General features: G+C 44.9%; 2 protein-coding genes and 1 non-coding gene across 3 annotated transcripts in view; 2 read left to right on the forward strand and 1 right to left on the reverse strand.

The window, feature by feature from the left end:
- The window catches only part of MOB4 (MOB family member 4, phocein), a 78084-nt gene extending 75809 nt beyond the window's left edge, over nt 1-2275 (reverse strand). The window contains exons 1-2 of the mRNA XM_060194206.1: nt 1789-2275; nt 1333-1497 (exon numbers count right to left, since the gene is read on the reverse strand). Coding sequence (XP_060050189.1) covers nt 1333-1497; nt 1789-1791 — 168 coding nt within the window. The 5' untranslated portion in view covers nt 1792-2275. The remainder of the gene's footprint in view (nt 1-1332; nt 1498-1788) is intronic.
- HSPD1 (heat shock protein family D (Hsp60) member 1) lies at nt 2265-17191 on the forward strand. The gene is made up of 12 exons (XM_007534417.3): nt 2265-2398; nt 2680-2852; nt 3550-3802; nt 6398-6480; nt 6928-7023; nt 8795-8888; nt 10385-10553; nt 12025-12124; nt 13351-13596; nt 15187-15361; nt 15601-15779; nt 16552-17191. The coding sequence occupies exons 2-12, from the start codon at nt 2682-2684 to the stop codon at nt 16711-16713; spliced, it is 1728 nt and encodes a 575-aa protein (XP_007534479.1). The 5' UTR covers nt 2265-2398; nt 2680-2681; the 3' UTR covers nt 16714-17191.
- Nucleotides 14094-14229, forward strand: LOC132539686 (small nucleolar RNA SNORA42/SNORA80 family). Its single transcript, XR_009551014.1, has one exon. It is a non-coding gene; the product is annotated as a small nucleolar RNA SNORA42/SNORA80 family (small nucleolar RNA).
- Nucleotides 17192-17759: the final 568 nt, after the last annotated feature.

Consider the following 17759-nt stretch of genomic DNA (forward strand, 5'->3'; position numbering starts at 1 on the left):
CTGAACTCATGGTTGAGAATCTAGTGCTTTATCCATTGCACCACCTCCCAGGCCACTCACTAAGCTTTTTAATGAAGCAGTACTTCAAGTGTCTCTCTCCCTACTCCAGCCTCAAATAACAGTAACAAAAGGCAACTAGTAATCCACCAGTCAGCATATATTATGTTAAAAAAAAAAAAAAAAAAAAACAGTGCTGTTTAGCTCTGGATGATGTTGCTGGGGACATTTGTTCCCTAAGGCATAATTTTTGCCTCCAGATTATTGCTGGGGCTCAGTGCCTGCACTAAGAACTCACTGCTCCTGGAAGCTACTTTTCCCCCTTTTGTTACCCTCTTGTTGTGGTTATTATTGCTAGACAGGACATAAATAGAGGGGGAGAGATCGAGACACCTTCAGACCTGCTTCACTACCTGTGAATCGACCCCCCATCTCCCATCTCCCGCAGGTGGGGAGCCAGGGGCTTGAACTAAGATCCTTGTGCTTTGTGTCACCTGTACTAAACCCCTGCGCTACCGCCGGACCCCCCCAGGCATAATTTTTTGTATGGCCTTTATGCTATCCCCCCAGCCAAATGTTTTAAGGCCAAATCTAGTGTGAAAAGGAACAATCTTGTTTCTCAAAAGGTTAAGGATCTTAAAACCACCTTAAAATTACTACATGGAGATTAACCATGAATTCATATATTTTTATTTGAAATATTTTAGACACTGGATGTTATTAGTTTGGATATCACTAGTTTATTATAAAAGAGACATGGAAATTATTTACATGATGAAGGATTTCAACTTCAGTGGAATGAAGCAGCTTCATATGATGCCACTTGAACAGTGATTTCAGTCTACATACTTTCCAAGAATATCGCCATCTCGAAATAAGAAATAATCCTGCCAAGAAACACTATCAGTTAATAAAACTAATAACAAATGCTGAGGTTTTTTTTTAATGAGTAAATATACATACCTTGTCATCTAGAACCACTTTGGTGCCTCCATATTCTGGCAGAAGAACTTTATCTCCAACTTTCACACTAACTGGTTGAATCTCTCCAGTCTAAAGAAAATGTTAAAAAACCGATAGAATTGTACTTTGAAGTAATGCACACAGTGACTTAACCTGACGAATACAAAAGTTAAACTAGTTATACCGAAAAAACTTAAATCAAAGCTAATTTTTCAATCACTAAATATTAACCTGTGGACTATGTGAAGGGAATTCTTAAAGCAGTACATACAAACCACGTTCAGCTTCTTTTACTGTCAAATATATACGATCAATCTGGAACATTACTTTAAACTGATTCAACCTTTCCCCCTCCCCCCACAGCCCGCTCACCTTTCCTTTGGAGCCGGATCCGACGGCCACCACAGTCGCCTGCAACACCTTCCCCTGCGACTTCTCTGGAAGCATGATGCCTCCCTTGGTCACAGTTTCGGCCGCGCTCCTCTCCACCAGGACCCGGTCGAAGAGGGGAAGGAACTTCCTGAACGCCTGGCCGGCCTGTAGGGAAACGCGCCGTGAGCACGGACGACACGTGCTTACGTGAGCGCGGACACAGCCCGACGCGGGAGGCAAGGGCGCCTGTCCGCGCACCCCAAGGTCACCCACGCCTACGCTAGGCTCTCCGGGGCGTTCCAGGCACCCGCCAAGGCCCCGGGCAATGGCGCTGTGCGAGGAATGTGCCACGGCTTGCCTCTGTCGGGACGCCTTGGGCCGCGCGGGCCAGTCCGCACCCCGGGAGCCTCTGGCCGGCCCAAAGCGGCAGCGTGCACACGCACACACGGGACTCACCATGACTGCGACGCCGCGGCAAACTGCGCTTTCGAGCCAAGCCCAAAGGAGAGAGCTGCAGCCCGGGCCGGACACTTGAAGTCGCCAAAGGGCCGCCCAGCGCGCAGGCGCGCCGCTGCCCCGCCCCGCATGCCCCTCACGCCCCGCCCCTCGGCGACTCCACGCGCCGCGATTCGCCCGGAGTCTGTGCGCAGGCGCCTGACGCCGGGCCGCAGGCTCCTTCCGGCTCTTCTCGGCAGCCTGCCGCGGGGAGGTGCCGTCCTGCGCCCCCGCCCGGAAGTGACGTGCTCCGTTCTTTGACCTACTGAAGACCGCGGAGCTTTCCGGAAAGTTCTGGAATCGAGCGGAGCCCGGGAACCAGCCTAAGTGACCTCGGCGGGCCGGGGCCCTGCGCGGTGGCTGGGGGCGGGGCCGAGGCGCCGATTGCTGGGCGGCTGGGCGGTGGTGGGGCCGGGGTGGGGGCGCCGGGGTGGGGGCGGTGCACACGCGGCCGAAGGGCGGGGACACGGAGGAGGCGGGGACTCGGGCTCTTCGCCGCGCGCGCCCCGCATTCTGCCCCTCACTCGGTGCTCGCGGTCCCGCTCGCTGCCCGCACGCCTCCGCCCCGCAGGTACGCGTTCCCCGACGCCCGCCTTTCAGCCGTCCGACGCTCGCCTTCCCGCCGCGAGGGCCCGGGCAGGGCGGCCGTTCAAGTCCGCAGGTCGCAGCCGTCGCCTAGGCCGCGCGGAGCATGGGGGCCGCCACGTGCGGGGCGAGGGGCGGCTGTGACCTTGCGGGCGTCGCTGGGCGGCTCACGGGGTGGGGGTGGGGGGGTTCCGCGGTGGGCGCTTGGCCTCGGGCCTTGCCGTGCCGCCCCAGGCTGCTGTGCGCTCACGCTCGCTTTCCTCACAGACATGCTCCGGTTGCCCGCAGTCCTCCGCCACGTCCGCCCGGCGTCCGCGCTGGCGCCGCAGCTCACCCGGGCCTACGCCAAGGACGTGAAGTTCGGGGCGGACGCCCGCGCCCTGATGCTCCAGGGTGTCGATCTGCTCGCCGACGCGGTGGCCGTCACCATGGGCCCCAAGGTACCGGCCTGGGGCTGCGCGCTAGGGAGCAGGGCAGGCGCCATGTTGCGAGGCCCCGGGCCTGCCCGCTGCACATGGCCGCGCTCCCCCATCTTTTTGATCAGTAAATGATCTTTAAGAGAGAGAGAGACATCTGCTGCATCACTCGTGAGGCTTCCGCCCTGCAGGTGGGCACGGGGCCTTGAACCCGGGCCCTTGAGCGCTTGACCAAGCTGCACCACCGCCCAGCCCCCTTTTTTCTGTTTAGATGCGGTGGTTTTCAGATTTAGCTGAACTGCCTCCACATTGCTGAGGCTTTTATGTAATGTGTGATGTAATCGAACGGCAGCTCAGCTCAAGGTAGAGTTGACCTCGCCTACCTGCTGGACTTGAATTTTGGTTCTTTACCTAGTGCACTGGTAAGGGGTGATACTTGGCCGAGGGCTTTTGGACGTGATGCCTCACTTCCTACTTAAGATGCTTGAATATCAAAATGGTACAGATTTTATAAAATAAGAGCATTGGTATGCCTCACGAGCACGGCCGCTTTGGTTTAACTGTAAAAGCGCTGATACAGTTTGTATTAGTAAAGCAACTACAGAATGTAAAGAATATTCTGGAGTTGTAGTCTCCATTATGAGTCTTCCAAGAGAAGGCAATTTAAGTTAAATAGTATTTAGAGAGTAACTGTCGCTTCTTGATCCTTTTGTAATTACAGGGAAGAACAGTGATTATTGAACAGAGTTGGGGAAGCCCAAAAGTAACAAAAGATGGTGTGACTGTTGCAAAGTCCATTGACTTAAAAGATAAATATAAAAATATCGGCGCCAGACTTGTTCAAGATGTTGCCAATAACACAAATGAAGAGGCTGGTGATGGTACCACCACCGCTACTGTACTCGCTCGCTCTATCGCCAAGGAAGGCTTTGAAAAGATTAGCAGAGGTGCTAATCCAGTGGAGATCAGGAGAGGTATGCACATATTTGACTAAGATCCATAATGACCCGAACTGTGTTAATTTCAGTTTAGAAGGCTTTGGGTGGAGAAACAGCATATTGGTAATGCAGAAATTTACTTGCCGGAGGCCCCAGAGTCCCAGCAACACCATAAACCCAAGGTTTTGGTGGAGACAGCAGCAGGGGAAAAAAAAAAGTTGATTCCCCACCCCTATTTACCAAAAATAAAAAATGCAAGATTTTCTCAACTGTGTTCATAGCTCACTGGGTAAAGTGCATACAGCAAGACCCAATACATGTGGCTAGCTCATGGAAGCCCCTACTGGCGAAAGCTTCAGTAGTGAGTCAAGTAGGAGCATTGTCCTGGTGTCTCCCTGTCTCTCACCCTCTCTAAAAGGAGGGGGGGGCAACAAGTCTGCCTCAATTAGAAAGGAGCCCCAGTCACAGCCCTTGTTGCAGAAGAATGGAAAGAAAATAAATATTAAGCTATCTACATGCGACCTGTTCAGTCCCTCAAATATGATGTTACAGACTTACAGGAAATAATATCTTGGGGGGGGAGGTGTTTATCCTGTAGAGTGCATATTACCATGTGTGAGGACCTTTATCCAAGGGGAAAATGGCCACCAGGAATGGTGGTCATGCAATTAGCAAGACCAATCAAAATGGGGAGGGGAAGCTGATAAGCTTACAGCAGCAAAAATGCTTATCTTTGCAATCAAGGTTATCTAATCAGTGGGGCTGCTTGATGAATCCACCTCTCCAGGTGGCTGGCTACTCGCCTCCTCCCCCTTTGATAGAACTGAGGGGGGGGGGCTGATAGGGCAATGGAGAAGCAATTGCAGCTCTGCTTCAACACTAGTAATGTTCCGAACCCAGGTCATTTGTTTATTTTTGCCTCCAGGCTGGGGGTTTGGTGCCTGCACTATAAATCCACTGTTCTGGCAGCCATTTTTTCCATTTTGTTGCTGTTATTGTTCAGTAAGAGAGGAGGGGAACACAGAGGGGGAGAGAGAAAGACACCTGCAGACCTGCTTTACCGCTTGTGAAGCCACGCCCTGCAGGTGGGGAGCAGGGGGCTCGAACTGGGATCCTTAATGCCACACTTAACTGCCCGACCCCCAGGTTTTTATTTTCTAAGGATTTATTTATAGAGGATAAAGAGAACCAGAGCACCACTTGGTCTGTACTGCCAAGTATTAAATATTTGATAGCTCGTGGCTGTTTTGGTTATTGAAAAAGTCATGCTGTTATGTGTAGTGTGTGGGATTGAATTTAGGGCCACATGCCTGGGGATTTAGTGCTGTATTCATGGCTGTGCACACACATGTATGTTTACCAGAGCGATGCTCAGCTCTGGTTTATGTTGGTGCTGGGAATTGAACTTGTTGCCTTTGATGCCTCAGCCATGAAAGTATATAATTACGCTTTCTTTCTGCCCTCAATTTAGTGTTTTTATTCAGGGATGTAGCTCATTGTCACAGTGCCTTGTGTGTGAGAAGCCCACCTAGTTTTTTTTTTTTAACTTTTCTTTTTATTGCCACTGCTCCCAGCAGTAGCCATTTTTTTCCTTTCTCCCGTACCCCATTTTATTGGATAGAGAGAAATTGAGGGGAGGTGGAGAGAAAGAAGCATCTGCAGACCTGCTTCACTGGATTGGGGGCTTAAACTGGGTCTTTGTGCATGGTAGTATGAGTGCTTAACCAGGCTCCCCTATTTATTGGATAGAGATAGCCAGAAATCAAGAGGTGAGGGAGACACATTTTGCTTCACCACTTGCAAAGCTTTTCCACTGCGGGTGGGGACCAGGGGTTCAAACCTGGGTCCTTGTACATTGAAACATGCACTCGACCAGATGTGCCACTGATTGATCCCAAGTCTGACCCCCCCCCATTTATTTATTTGTTTTTACCAGAGCACTGCTCAGCTGAGGCTTAGGTTGATGCAGGGGGCTTGGACTTTGGAGCCTCAGGCATGAGAATCTATAACCATTATGCTATCTAACCTCTTCCCCCCCCCACTCTGATTTTTTTTTTAAATTTATTTAAGAAAGGAGACTAACAAAATCATAGGATGGGGGGTACAACTCCACACAATTCCCGCCACCCAATCTCCATATCCCATTCCCCCCCCCCCAATAGCTTTACCATTCTCTATCCCTCTGGGAGCATGGACCCAGAGTCCTTGTGGGTTGCAGAAGGTGGGAGGTCTGGCTTCTGTAATTGCTTCCCCACTGAACATGGACATAGACTGGTCAGTCCATACTCCCAGTCTGCCTCTCTATTTCCCTAGTAGGGTGGGTCTCTGGGGAAGCGGAACTCCAGGACACATTGGTGGGGTCTTCAGTCCAGGGAAGCCTGGCCGGCATCCTGATGGCATCTGGAACCTGGTGGCTGAAAAGAGAGTTAACATATAAAGCCTAACAAATTGTTGAATGATTTTTTTTTTTTTTAAATAACTTCAGCCATTATGGGATTTAATTAAATTTTTTGTTTGGGTGCATGCTGTTTATTTCCATATGACTAGAAAAGGTACTGACATTGAAGTAGTGTAGAATAAGGAGTGTTTAACAGGGAATAAGCATTATCATGACATGTATTCTTAAACCAGGTGTGATGTTAGCTGTTGATGCTGTAATTACTGAACTTAAGAAACAGTCTAAACCTGTGACAACCCCTGAAGAAATTGCTCAGGTGAGAATTTAAGTTTAAAAATGAATTATTAACATGTTGAGTCCATTCTATAGTCATACATTTCAAGGTAATAGTGCCCACTAACCAACATTGGAGGCAGTTTTGCTATTGTTGAAATGTTTAAAGATAATGGTTTTAATCTTTGAAAAATGTTGAATAATAAACTGAAATAATTGTAAACAACTTTTTTGTTAGGACAGAAATTGGGGGGGGGGATTGAGAGGGAGAGTCAGTCAGTCACCTGCAGCACTGTTTCAGCTCTCTGAAAGCTTGAGCCTGGATCCTTCCACATGGTAATGCCCAGGATTTTATTAGATCTGTTAAAACCACAGAGTCTTCTCTATCATGTACATATCCATAGGGGATGGATCATTTAGAATGTGAAAAGACAGGAAAGTTGAGGATACTAGCTCTACCTTCTGATATGGAAGAGTGAACTTATTTCAGGTTGCTACAATTTCTGCAAATGGAGACAAAGAAATTGGCAACATCATTTCTGATGCAATGAAAAAGGTTGGAAGAAAGGGTGTCATCACAGTAAAGGCAAGTGTGTGTGTGTGTGTGTGTGTTTTATGTGGAAACTAGAGCACAGCTTTAGCTCTAGCATGTTTAATGCTGGGGATCTCGTGGGGGGCCTCATGCATGCAGCACTGCTTTACTGCTAAGATGGATTAACAGTCCACAGGATCTTTGTAATCACTATATTGGAGGAAATGGTAGTTTATAAGACTTGTCACACTTGTAGTTTCCACAAATATATTTTATTCTTCTGTTACTTCAAACCAGCCATAGTCCACTGCTCCTTGTAGGGTATTCCCCCACACCCACTCTTTCTCATCAGATGATGAGAGAGACTACAGCACCACTCTTTTGTTCAGGAAACTTCCCTTTTGTATGTGCTCCTGTGTGGTGACTGATGGTTTGAATCTGTCCCTTGAACATGGTGAAGTATATGCTGCACCAGTTCCTGGCTGAGCTGACTGATGGCCCCTACAAGTGTCTTTATTGAGGAGAGGATGAGAACATCACTGTTAACATGCAGTGCTGGAGATAGAACACAGGACCTCATGCGGTAACCACTGAAACACTTCCCAGGCCAGCAAGTGATAATTATTACAATTCTTAGTGGTAATTCAAAGTGAGATGTCTCATAAATAAAATTGAATTTAAATGATAAAAACAAATCAGTTATTTATGAGACAAATCAAGAGGGTAAATAAAGAGAACAAGAGATACCTGTAACACTTTACCACTCATGAAGGATTCCCCTTATAGATGGGGGCAAGGGCGTATTGCACAATGTAATGTGTGTACTTAACCAGGTGTGCTGCCCCCTGAACACTGATAGCTTATATGTTTCAAAAGTATCTTCTATTTAATTTTTTGTTCTCTTAATTCTTTACAGAGGGGAAATGATAGTTTACAGTTGACATTTTTTAATGAAGGCTGCAACTGGCAGAGTAGAACACTCAGTTTGCAAGCCCATGATCCTGAGTTCAATCCCTGGCATTGTCTGTCCCAGGGTAATGCTCTGGTTCTTTCATTAATAGATAAGTCTTTAAAAATAGATAAAATTAATTAAATGATTGGGTTGTCATGACTCATTTGCATAGAAAAAACTGTAATGACTTTTCTGACAACCCAGTAGATTGAGAATTATTCTTGTTGAAATGGACTCTTCTACACTTAAATGACACTGTTGCATAAAAATTACAACATATTTATATTCTTTTAGCAGAAGTCCCCTAGGGGGCATTTTTTTAAAAAAAAATCTTTTTTTTTTTTAAATTTATTTATTTTATTTATTCCCTTTTGTTGCCCTTGTTGTTTTATTGTTGTAGTTATTATTGTTTTTGTCGTTGTTGGATAGGACAGAGAGAAATGGAGAGAGAAGGGAAGACAGAGGAGGAGAGAAAGACACCTGCAGACCTGCTTCACCGCCTGTGAAGCGACTCCCCTGCAGGTGGGGAGCCAGGGTTCAAACCGGGATCCTTATGTCGGTCCTTGTGCTTTGCGCCACCTGCGCTTAACCCGCTGCACTACAGCCCGACTCCCAAAAAAAATTTTATTTATTTGGATAAAGAGAGCTAGAAATCAAGAGGAAGGGGTGATAGAGAGCTTTGTGAAGCTTTCCCCCTGTAGGTGGGGACCAGGGACTCAAACCCAGGTCCTTGCTCGTTGTAGCATGTGGGCTCAACCAGGTGCACCACCACCTGGCCCCTCTAGGGGGCATTTCTATGTTCCTATTTGTAACCAGTGGTATCTAATTGTCAATTTGTTTTAATGAAATATATATAACTTTGGCTTTTTATAGGATGGAAAGACACTGAATGATGAATTAGAAATTATTGAAGGAATGAAGTTTGATCGTGGTTATATTTCTCCATATTTTATTAATACATCGAAAGGTAACAATGACACTAACTGAATGCTTTTAAAGTCTTTGTGTCTACTTGTAGACATTAATGGATATCATTCTTGAAAAAATATATAAATTTCCCAAACTGATTATGTAAGAAATAAAGACTCATCAGTCAGTTAAAACATACTGTAGGCGGGGGGAATGACTGGACTCAGCAGGTTAAGCACACGTTGCATGGGGTGAAGCGAAAGGACCAGGATAAGGATCCTATTCGAGCCCTCAAATCCCCACTTGCAGCGGGTTTGCTTCATGTGGTGAAGCAGTTCTGCAGGTGTCTAGCTTTTTTTTTGCTTGCAGGGTTATTGCTGGGGCTGTGCCTGCACCATGAATTCACTGCTCCTGGAGGCCTCCCCCCCTTTTGTTGTCCTTGTTGTAGAGAGAAATGGAGGGAGGAGGGGAAGACCGGGGAGAGAAAGAAAGACAGACACCACCTGCAGACCTTCTTCACCGCCTGTGAAGCTACTCCCCTGTAGGTGGGGAGCCGGTGGCTTGAACCGGGAACCTTATGCTAGATCTAGGCGCTTGGCACTACTTGCGCTTATTAACCCACTGCGCTACTGCCTGACTCCTCCCCTTTTTTTAAGATTTTGTTTATTTTCCTTTTTGTTGCCCTTGTTTTACTGTTGTAGTCTTTGTTGGATAGGACAGAGAAATGGAGGAGGGGAAGACAGGGAGAGAAAGATAAACACCTGCAAACCTGTTTCACTGCCTGTGAAGCGACGTCCCTGCAGGTGGGGAGCCAGGGCCTCGAACTGGGATCCTTGCGCTTTGCACCACGTGCGCTTAACCTGCTGTAGCACATACTGCCCAACTTCCAGTTTGCTTAGTTTCTCAGTTTTATACAGATGAGTTTTTTTTTTTTATAACCAGACCTCTGTTCATCTCTGGCTTATGATGGCATGAGGGATTGAACCTGGGACTTCAGAGCCTCAGGCAGGAGAGTACCATTGCATAACCATTATGCTATCTATCTACCTCCACTACAAATGAGTTTTTCTTTGTTTAAATTATAGTGGTTTGGGGTCTGGGCGGTGGTGCACTCTATTAAGCACACACATCACCATGCACAGGGATTCAAGTTTGAGTCCTTATTCCCCACCTGCAGGGAGGTTGCTTCATGAACAGTGAAGCAGGTCTGCAGTTGTCTTCCTTTTTTCCTTTTTTTAAAAATATTTATTGATGAGAAAGGGGGTGTTAGAGAACCAGATACCACTCTGGTATATGTGTTGATTGATTGAAAACAACACATCATACTTCAAGGGTCAATGCTTTATCCACTACCACCTCCCAGACCACTCTTCCTCACCATCTCCCCCCAATCTATGTTGTGTCAAATAAAAGCAAAGGGAAAAGGAAAGTATGACTGCCACCGAGTCCCAGTGATTACCTTGGTGGCTATGAAAAAAACAAAAACTGCAGTGGTTTTCATAATGGTGTTTTCTGGGTTTTGGTATAAAATGTTTTTGTTTGTATTTTTTGCAGGTCAGAAATGTGAGTTCCAAGATGCATATGTTCTGTTAAGTGAAAAGAAAATTTCCAGTGTTCAGTCCATTGTACCTGCTCTTGAAATTGCCAATGCTCACCGGAAGCCCTTGGTGATAATTGCTGAGGATGTAGATGGAGAAGCTCTGAGTACACTTGTTCTGAACAGGTACTAGGCAGGGTTTTTAGTTTTTCTTCCTAAAGATGTATAATTTAACTGCCTCCTACGGCAGTTTTTTTCCCATTTGACTTGAGAGGCATATGGAAGGGCATAACCACTCCGGCTCTCGTGTCACCCATGCACCAGGGGTAAGCTTCATGTCATGCTGAGTCGGCTGTCACCCATATTCCATCTAAAATGGTTCTCTCCTTCATATTAGTATTTCAGTTACTGTTTTGTATAGTTTTCTATGAGATCATGTTTTTATTTTTAATTTACACCCCTTCCTCTCCCTGTCATTGTTAAGGCTACATTGCTTTGAACCAATAATTCCAAACATAGCACCTAAGGTTCCTCTCGTGTGGGGAACAGGTTCAAGACCAAGTTGAACATAGGGCAAAGCAGGTGCACTACCCAAGTGAGATATTTTGTGATTTTTTTCTCCTTGTTATGTTTTTTATTTTAAATCTTTATTCATGTGTTGGCTAGAAACAGAAACAAAAAGAGAGAGATCCCTGTAACTCTGCTTCACCACTTGCAAAATTTTCCCCTTGCAGGTGGGAACTGGGGTCTCAAACCCAGGTCCTGTGCACAGTAACGTGCCCAACCAGGTGTGCCACCACCCAGCTCTTGTTAGCTGTTTTTTTTTTTTAATAGCACTTAGGTGAATTTTATCTGTTAACATAAAAATAGAACAGAATCATATCAATCTGGCATGTGAAGTCAGGGATTGAAATTAGTATTTCATACTTTTAAATCCAGTGTATTAGTTACTGTACCATCTCCCAGGCAACTTACACTTTTCAGGAAAAAAATTATAATAACTTTATTAAATTACTGTTTTTTGTGTGTGTGACCACTACTCGACTCTTGCTTATGTGGTACTCAGAATTGAATCTGGAAGTTTGAAGCACCAGGCCTGAAAGTCATTTTGTAGAACTGTCACACTATTTTTTTTCTTATTACCAGAGCACTGACAAGCTATGGCTTATGGTGGAGCTGGGGATTGAACCTGCAACTTTGGAGCCTTTGGCATGACAGTCTCCAGAAATCAAGAGGGAAGTGGGTGATAGACACCTACAGCCCTGCTTCACCACTCGCAAAGCTTTCCCACTGCAGATGGGTACTGGGGCCTCAAACCTGGGTCCTTGCACATTGTAACATGTGCGCTCAACCCAGGTGTGCCACCACCCAGCCTCTTCAGATTCCTTTGTTTTTGCCAGAGTTCTCAGCTCTGGCTATTGATGTATGTATGTCCTGTGCATTATCTCCCAAGCTCATAGGGCATTATTAAAGCCACATATAGAGTCAGGTTTATTAGAAGTAGAGTATATAAACTACAGCAGTGGCCCAGGAGTTGTATAACAGAGCACTGCACTTGGCAATTGTGAGGTCTCCAGTCAAAACAGCATATTGTATACATCAATGTGATGAGCTGGTCTCTCCTGTCGACTAAAATTGTATCTGAAAACTATTACAGGCTAAAAGTTGGTCTTCAAGTTGTAGCAGTCAAAGCTCCAGGTTTTGGTGACAATAGAAAGAACCAGCTTAAAGACATGGCTATTGCTACTGGTGGTGCAGTAAGTAAAAAGCATTTTTATTTACTGTAATGGTAGATCTAAAGTTCATAGGTCATTCCCACATTCTTCAGAACTGTCTGCATACTTAGTCTTTGGATTACATAGTACTATTAAGGTTCCTTTTATATATATATTTGTCTATTTTCCTTTTTTGTTGCCCTTATTGATTTTCATTGTTTTAGTTATTATTGTTATTGATGTCCTTGTTAGATAGGACAGAGAAATGGAGAGAGGAGGGGAAGACAGAGGGGGAGAGAAAGATAGACACCTGGAGAATAGTGAACAGTGACCTGCTTCACTACCTGTGAAGCGACTCCCCTGCAAGTGGGGAGCCAGGGGCTCCGAACTGGGATTCCTTAAGCCAATACTTGGTTTTGCACCACATGCGCTTAACCTGCTACGCTAACACCCAACTCCCTAAGTTTCCTTTTCTATCTTGCCATGAGTTGGGCCCAAGAATAGGTTAATTGACTAGTCCTTTTTCAATTTTTAAAGAATGTTGTAGAAAAGACAAAGAAATTGAGTCTGGGTATAGGATCTGCTTCTGATTCCACTTGGATGAATTTTTACATTTCCTCAAATGGAATGGATACTGAGGATTAAATGAGACACTGGAAATGCAATTAAAGATTATATTCAAGCCTTACATGTATTGTCGGTACATACAACACTTTTTTTTTTTTCCCTTTTGTTGCCCTTGTTGGTTTTTAATTGTTGTAAGTTATTGTTGCTATTGATGTTGGTTAGGACAGAGAAATGGAGAGGGGGAGAGAAAGACACCCACAGATCTGCTTCACCGCTTTTGAAGCGACACCCCTGAAGTGGGGGACTGGGGGCTCAAAACGGGATTCTTACGCCTGTCCTTGTGCTTTGCACCACCTGCACTTAACCTGCTGTGCTACTGCCCGACTCCCACAACACTTTATTTTTTTTTTCCCTTTTGTTGGCCATGTTTTATCGTTGTGGTTATTATTGATGTCATGTTGGGCAGGACAGAGAAATGGAGAGAAAGATAAAACACCTGCCTCATCACCTATGAAGTGAAACCCCCTGCAGGTGGGGAGCCAGGGACTCGAGCCAGGATCCTTACACCGCTCCTTGTGCTTCGTGCCATATGCACTTAACCCGCTGCACTGCCCATACAACACTTTCTACAAGGTGTTTAATCAAAACACTTGATGATTCTTGGCTGTAGCCTATCATTGATTCATTTTAACTGTCTTAAGGTATTTGGAGAAGAAGGACTGACTCTAAATATTGAAGATGTTCAGCCTCATGACTTAGGAAAAGTTGGAGAGGTCATTGTAACCAAAGATGATGCCATGCTCTTGAAAGGAAAAGGTGACAAGGCTCAAATTGAGAAACGTATTCAAGAAATCATTGAGCAGTTAGATATCACAACTAGTGAATATGAAAAGGAAAAACTGAATGAACGTCTGGCAAAACTCTCAGATGGAGTAGCTGTCTTAAAGGTAAGATTTGTAAATAGATTTTGGATTCTGGATCCAAGAATTTCTTTTTTAATTGACATCAGGGTTATCAATGGCGTTGGTGCTGGCACTGTGCATCCACTGCCCTTGGTGGCTATTTCCCCTTTTTCTTTCTGTTGTATCTGATTAGAGAGATGGAGACAGACACTTGCAAATCTGCTTCACCACTTGGGGAGAGGGGCCTCAAACCTAGTGGCATGTACAATTAACCTGGATGTGTCACAGACTGATCCCTGAGAAATAATTTTTTTTTTTAAACCAGATCACTGCTCAGCTGTAGCTGGTGGTGGTACAGGGAGTTCAACCTGTGACTTTGGAGCCTGAGGCTTGAGAATCTCTTTGCATAACCAATAACGCTATCTTCCCTTGCCTGAGAATTAACTTTTCAAACTGTCAAACCAGAATTAAACTTGTTGGAGGTTTGGGCAAGGTAGTGTTATGAGGAAAGATACTTTGTGAGTAGTCATTTGGGCGATAGAGCATGGTGATGGATTTATGGCAGGTCCTTCTGTGTGGGCCTCTCATAGTGTACCCATGCCAGAGTGAACTGCGGCCTCAAACCATTGCCCAGCCCCCACACAGTGAGCTGTGAGCACTGAGTGAGGTTGTACAGTTGAAATGGAAGAAAAAGTTCTTGTTCTAGTAAGTCCAATATTAGACTTCTGAAAGGTACTTTTTAAAAAAATATATTTATTCCCTTTTGTTGCCTTGTTATTGTTACTGGTGTCGTTGTTGTTGGATAGGACAGAGAAATGGAGCAGGGAGGGGGAGAGAAAGAGACAGCTGCAGACCTGCTTCACAGCTTGTGAAGTGAGTCCCCTGCGGGTGTGGAGCCAGGGATCCTTGCGCTTTATGCCACCTGTGTTTAACCTATTGCATACTGCCCAACTCCCATGGAGGACACATTTTATTGACTTTCCAGGGAGGGGGGGGACCATGTATTGTTTCTTTGTCACATTAACAGTTTCTGCTTTGAAGACAACCTTTCCCCTCCCTTTCCAGGGTTCTTGCTGGGACTCAGTGCCTGCACCATGAATCCAATGCTCCTGGAGGCCATTTTTTCCTCCTTTTGTTGCCCTTGTTATTGCAGCTATGTCGTGGTTAATTTTTGTTGTTGTTAATGTCGTTCATTGTTGGATAGGACAGAGAGGAGGGGAAGAGACATATTCCCCCCCAACTTTTATCATTTCTGTTGAGTTTTCTGAATTTTATGGGGTCTGTTTATGAACACTGATGTCCCTTTGGCCATTTCATGATTTAGTAGAGATTTAATTTCTGGCACCAAGTGGTGGTGAAGCTGGTTAAATGCACATGATACCATGTTCCAGGACCCTGGTTCAAGCCCCTAGTCTCCACCTACTGGGGGAAAATTCACTTATGGTGAAGCAGGACTGTAGGTGTTTATTAAATAGTTGTAAAGTTTTTTTAAGTTTGTTTTCCTTAAAAAATATTAGGTGCCCTTTTTTTTACTGTGCTTTCTCAAGTGAATGTGGGACTTAGTGTTTTCTTCAGGCAGACAAAGCATATTGAATGGGAGAACCCATACTAACTGGAGTTCTCTTAAATCTCTAGGTTGGTGGGACAAGCGATGTTGAAGTAAATGAAAAGAAAGACAGAGTTACAGATGCCCTCAATGCTACACGAGCTGCTGTTGAAGAAGGGATTGTTCTTGGAGGGGGTTGTGCTCTGCTTCGGTGCATTCCAGCCTTAGACTCACTGACTCCAGCCAATGAAGATCAGAGAATTGGTAAGACCTTGCAAAGATGGCACAGTGGCTACAGTGTTAAGTTACCTTAAGATGGTTTTATTATAGCCAGGATGTGGCTCAGGGCTAGAGGGCAGGAGTTAAGGCCCCAGGTTCAATTAACAAAAGCACTATACGATATAGTGCTAATGCCAGAGGTGTGATACCTTTCAAGGGTAATACTTTTTCTTTCACCTGTGGTAGAGCTGAAATTAATTGGCTTGTATTTGCTTTCTTTATAGGTATCGATATTATTAAAAGAACCCTCAAAATTCCAGCAATGACCATTGCTAAGAATGCAGGTGTTGAAGGATCATTGATAGTTGAGAAAATTTTGCAGAGTTCCTCAGAAGTTGGTTATGATGCATTGGCTGGAGATTTTGTAAACATGGTGGAAAAGGGAATCATTGATCCAACAAAGGTAAGTAGTTGACCATTTTCTTTTTTTAAAAAAAGACCCATTTTATTTATTCCTTTTTGTTGCCCTTGTTTTATTGTTGTAGTTATTATTGTTGTCTTTGTTGTTGGATAGGACAGAGAGAAATGGAGAGAGGAGGGTAAGACAGAGGGTTAGAGAAAGACACCTGCAGACCTGCTTCACCGTCTGTGAAGTGATGCCCCTGCAGATGGGGAGCCGGGCCTCAAACCAGGATCCTTAGGCTGGTCCTTGAGCTTTGCACCATGTGCGCTTAACCTACTGCACTACCGCCCGACTCCCAGTTGACCACTTTCTGAAAGCATAGAAGAATTTTTCATGTTTGCCTGTTCATTGAGAGAAAGACACCTGCAGACCTGTTTCACCTTCTGTGAAGCAACTCCCCTGCAGATGTGGATCCAGGGCTTCTTAGGCTGGTCCTTGTACTTTCCGCCACGTGCGCTTAACCTGCCTGACTCCCGCCTTTGTTTTTTCATTGTACTTATTGTTGCTGTTGTCATTGTTGGATAGGACAGAGAGAAATGAAGAGTGGAGGCGAAGACAGAGAGGGGGTGAGAAAGATAGACACCTGCAGACCTGCTTCACCGCCTGTGAAGCGACTCCCCTGCGGGTGGGGAGCCGGGGCTTGAACCGGGATCCTTAAGCCAGTCCTTGTGCTTTGCGCCATGTGCGCTTAACCTGCTGTGCTACCACCTGACTCCCCTGCCTTTGCAACCTTTTTATTTTTACTAAGCTCTAAACTTTTTTTTTTTTTTAGGTTGTAAGAACTGCTCTCTTGGATGCTGCTGGAGTGGCCTCTCTGTTGACTACAGCAGAAGTTGTAGTTACAGAAATTCCTAAAGAAGAAAAGGACCCTGGAATGGGTGGAATGGGTGGAATGGGTGGAATGGGAGGTGGTATGGGAGGTGGCATGTTCTAATTCTTAGAATAGTGCTCTACCATTATTAATGAACTGTGAGAGGGAACTCAGTAGTGTTCCTCATCAATAACTTCAGAGAAGTCAGTTGAAGGAAATAACTGAAAAAAAAAAAAGGCTGGCTGATGCTTAGGAAAATCACTATAATCATCAGTTACTGGTTTTAGTTGACAACATATAATGGTTTACTGCTGTCATTGTCTATGCCTACAGATAATTTATTTTGTATTTTTGAATAAAAAAGACATTTGTACATTCCCGATGACTGAGTGCAAGAGCCATATAGCAATATACTGCTTTCAACTTAAATCACTGAGGCATTTTTACTACTATTCTGTTAAAATCAGGATTTTAGTGCTTGCCATCATCAGATGAGAAGCAGCAGCCTTTATGTGGAGACTAAGAATAATGATGTACAAAGTAGAGAACTATCCAATTATGTGACAACTTTTGTGTAATAAAATTTTTTGTTTAAAGTTAATTGTGTTACCTTTCCATAACCTAGGAGAGACATGTGAAAGTGGGTTGAGGAATGGGGTTTGATACAAGAGTATAAAGCATTCTACCTGGAGAGTGTGTGTGTGTAATTTTTTTTGTCGTTACACACTGAATGCATGATGTTGATAATGGCAATTTTTTTGATACTTTTGGATAGAGAGAAACAGAAGGAGAAACAACCAGCAGTACTGTTTCACTTCTCATAAAGCTTTCCCCCTAGCAGATGGGGGTGGGGTCTTTAAGCACTGTGATGTGTGTACAACCAGCTAACCTGAGTAACCTGGTTGTTACTGTAAAACAAATGAACTATGGGTTCCTGCTAAGTGCCTTCAAGAGAGGAGAGCCAGGGTTAACAATATAACTTAGCAGAAAGGAAAAAGAAATGTCTGTGCATGATAGTAGGGAAAACCACCCTTAGCTTTATAGGCACAATACAGTGCTTCAGTTTTATTTTTAAAAATATTTAATCAGACCAGAACACTTCACCTCTGGCATATTAGTGCCACTGGGGATTGAACCTGGGACTGCTGTGTTGTCTCCATAGTCTGCTT

Source organism: Erinaceus europaeus, chromosome 7 (genome assembly GCF_950295315.1).
Source record: "Erinaceus europaeus chromosome 7, mEriEur2.1, whole genome shotgun sequence".
Classification (NCBI taxonomy): Eukaryota; Metazoa; Chordata; class Mammalia; order Eulipotyphla; family Erinaceidae; genus Erinaceus; species Erinaceus europaeus.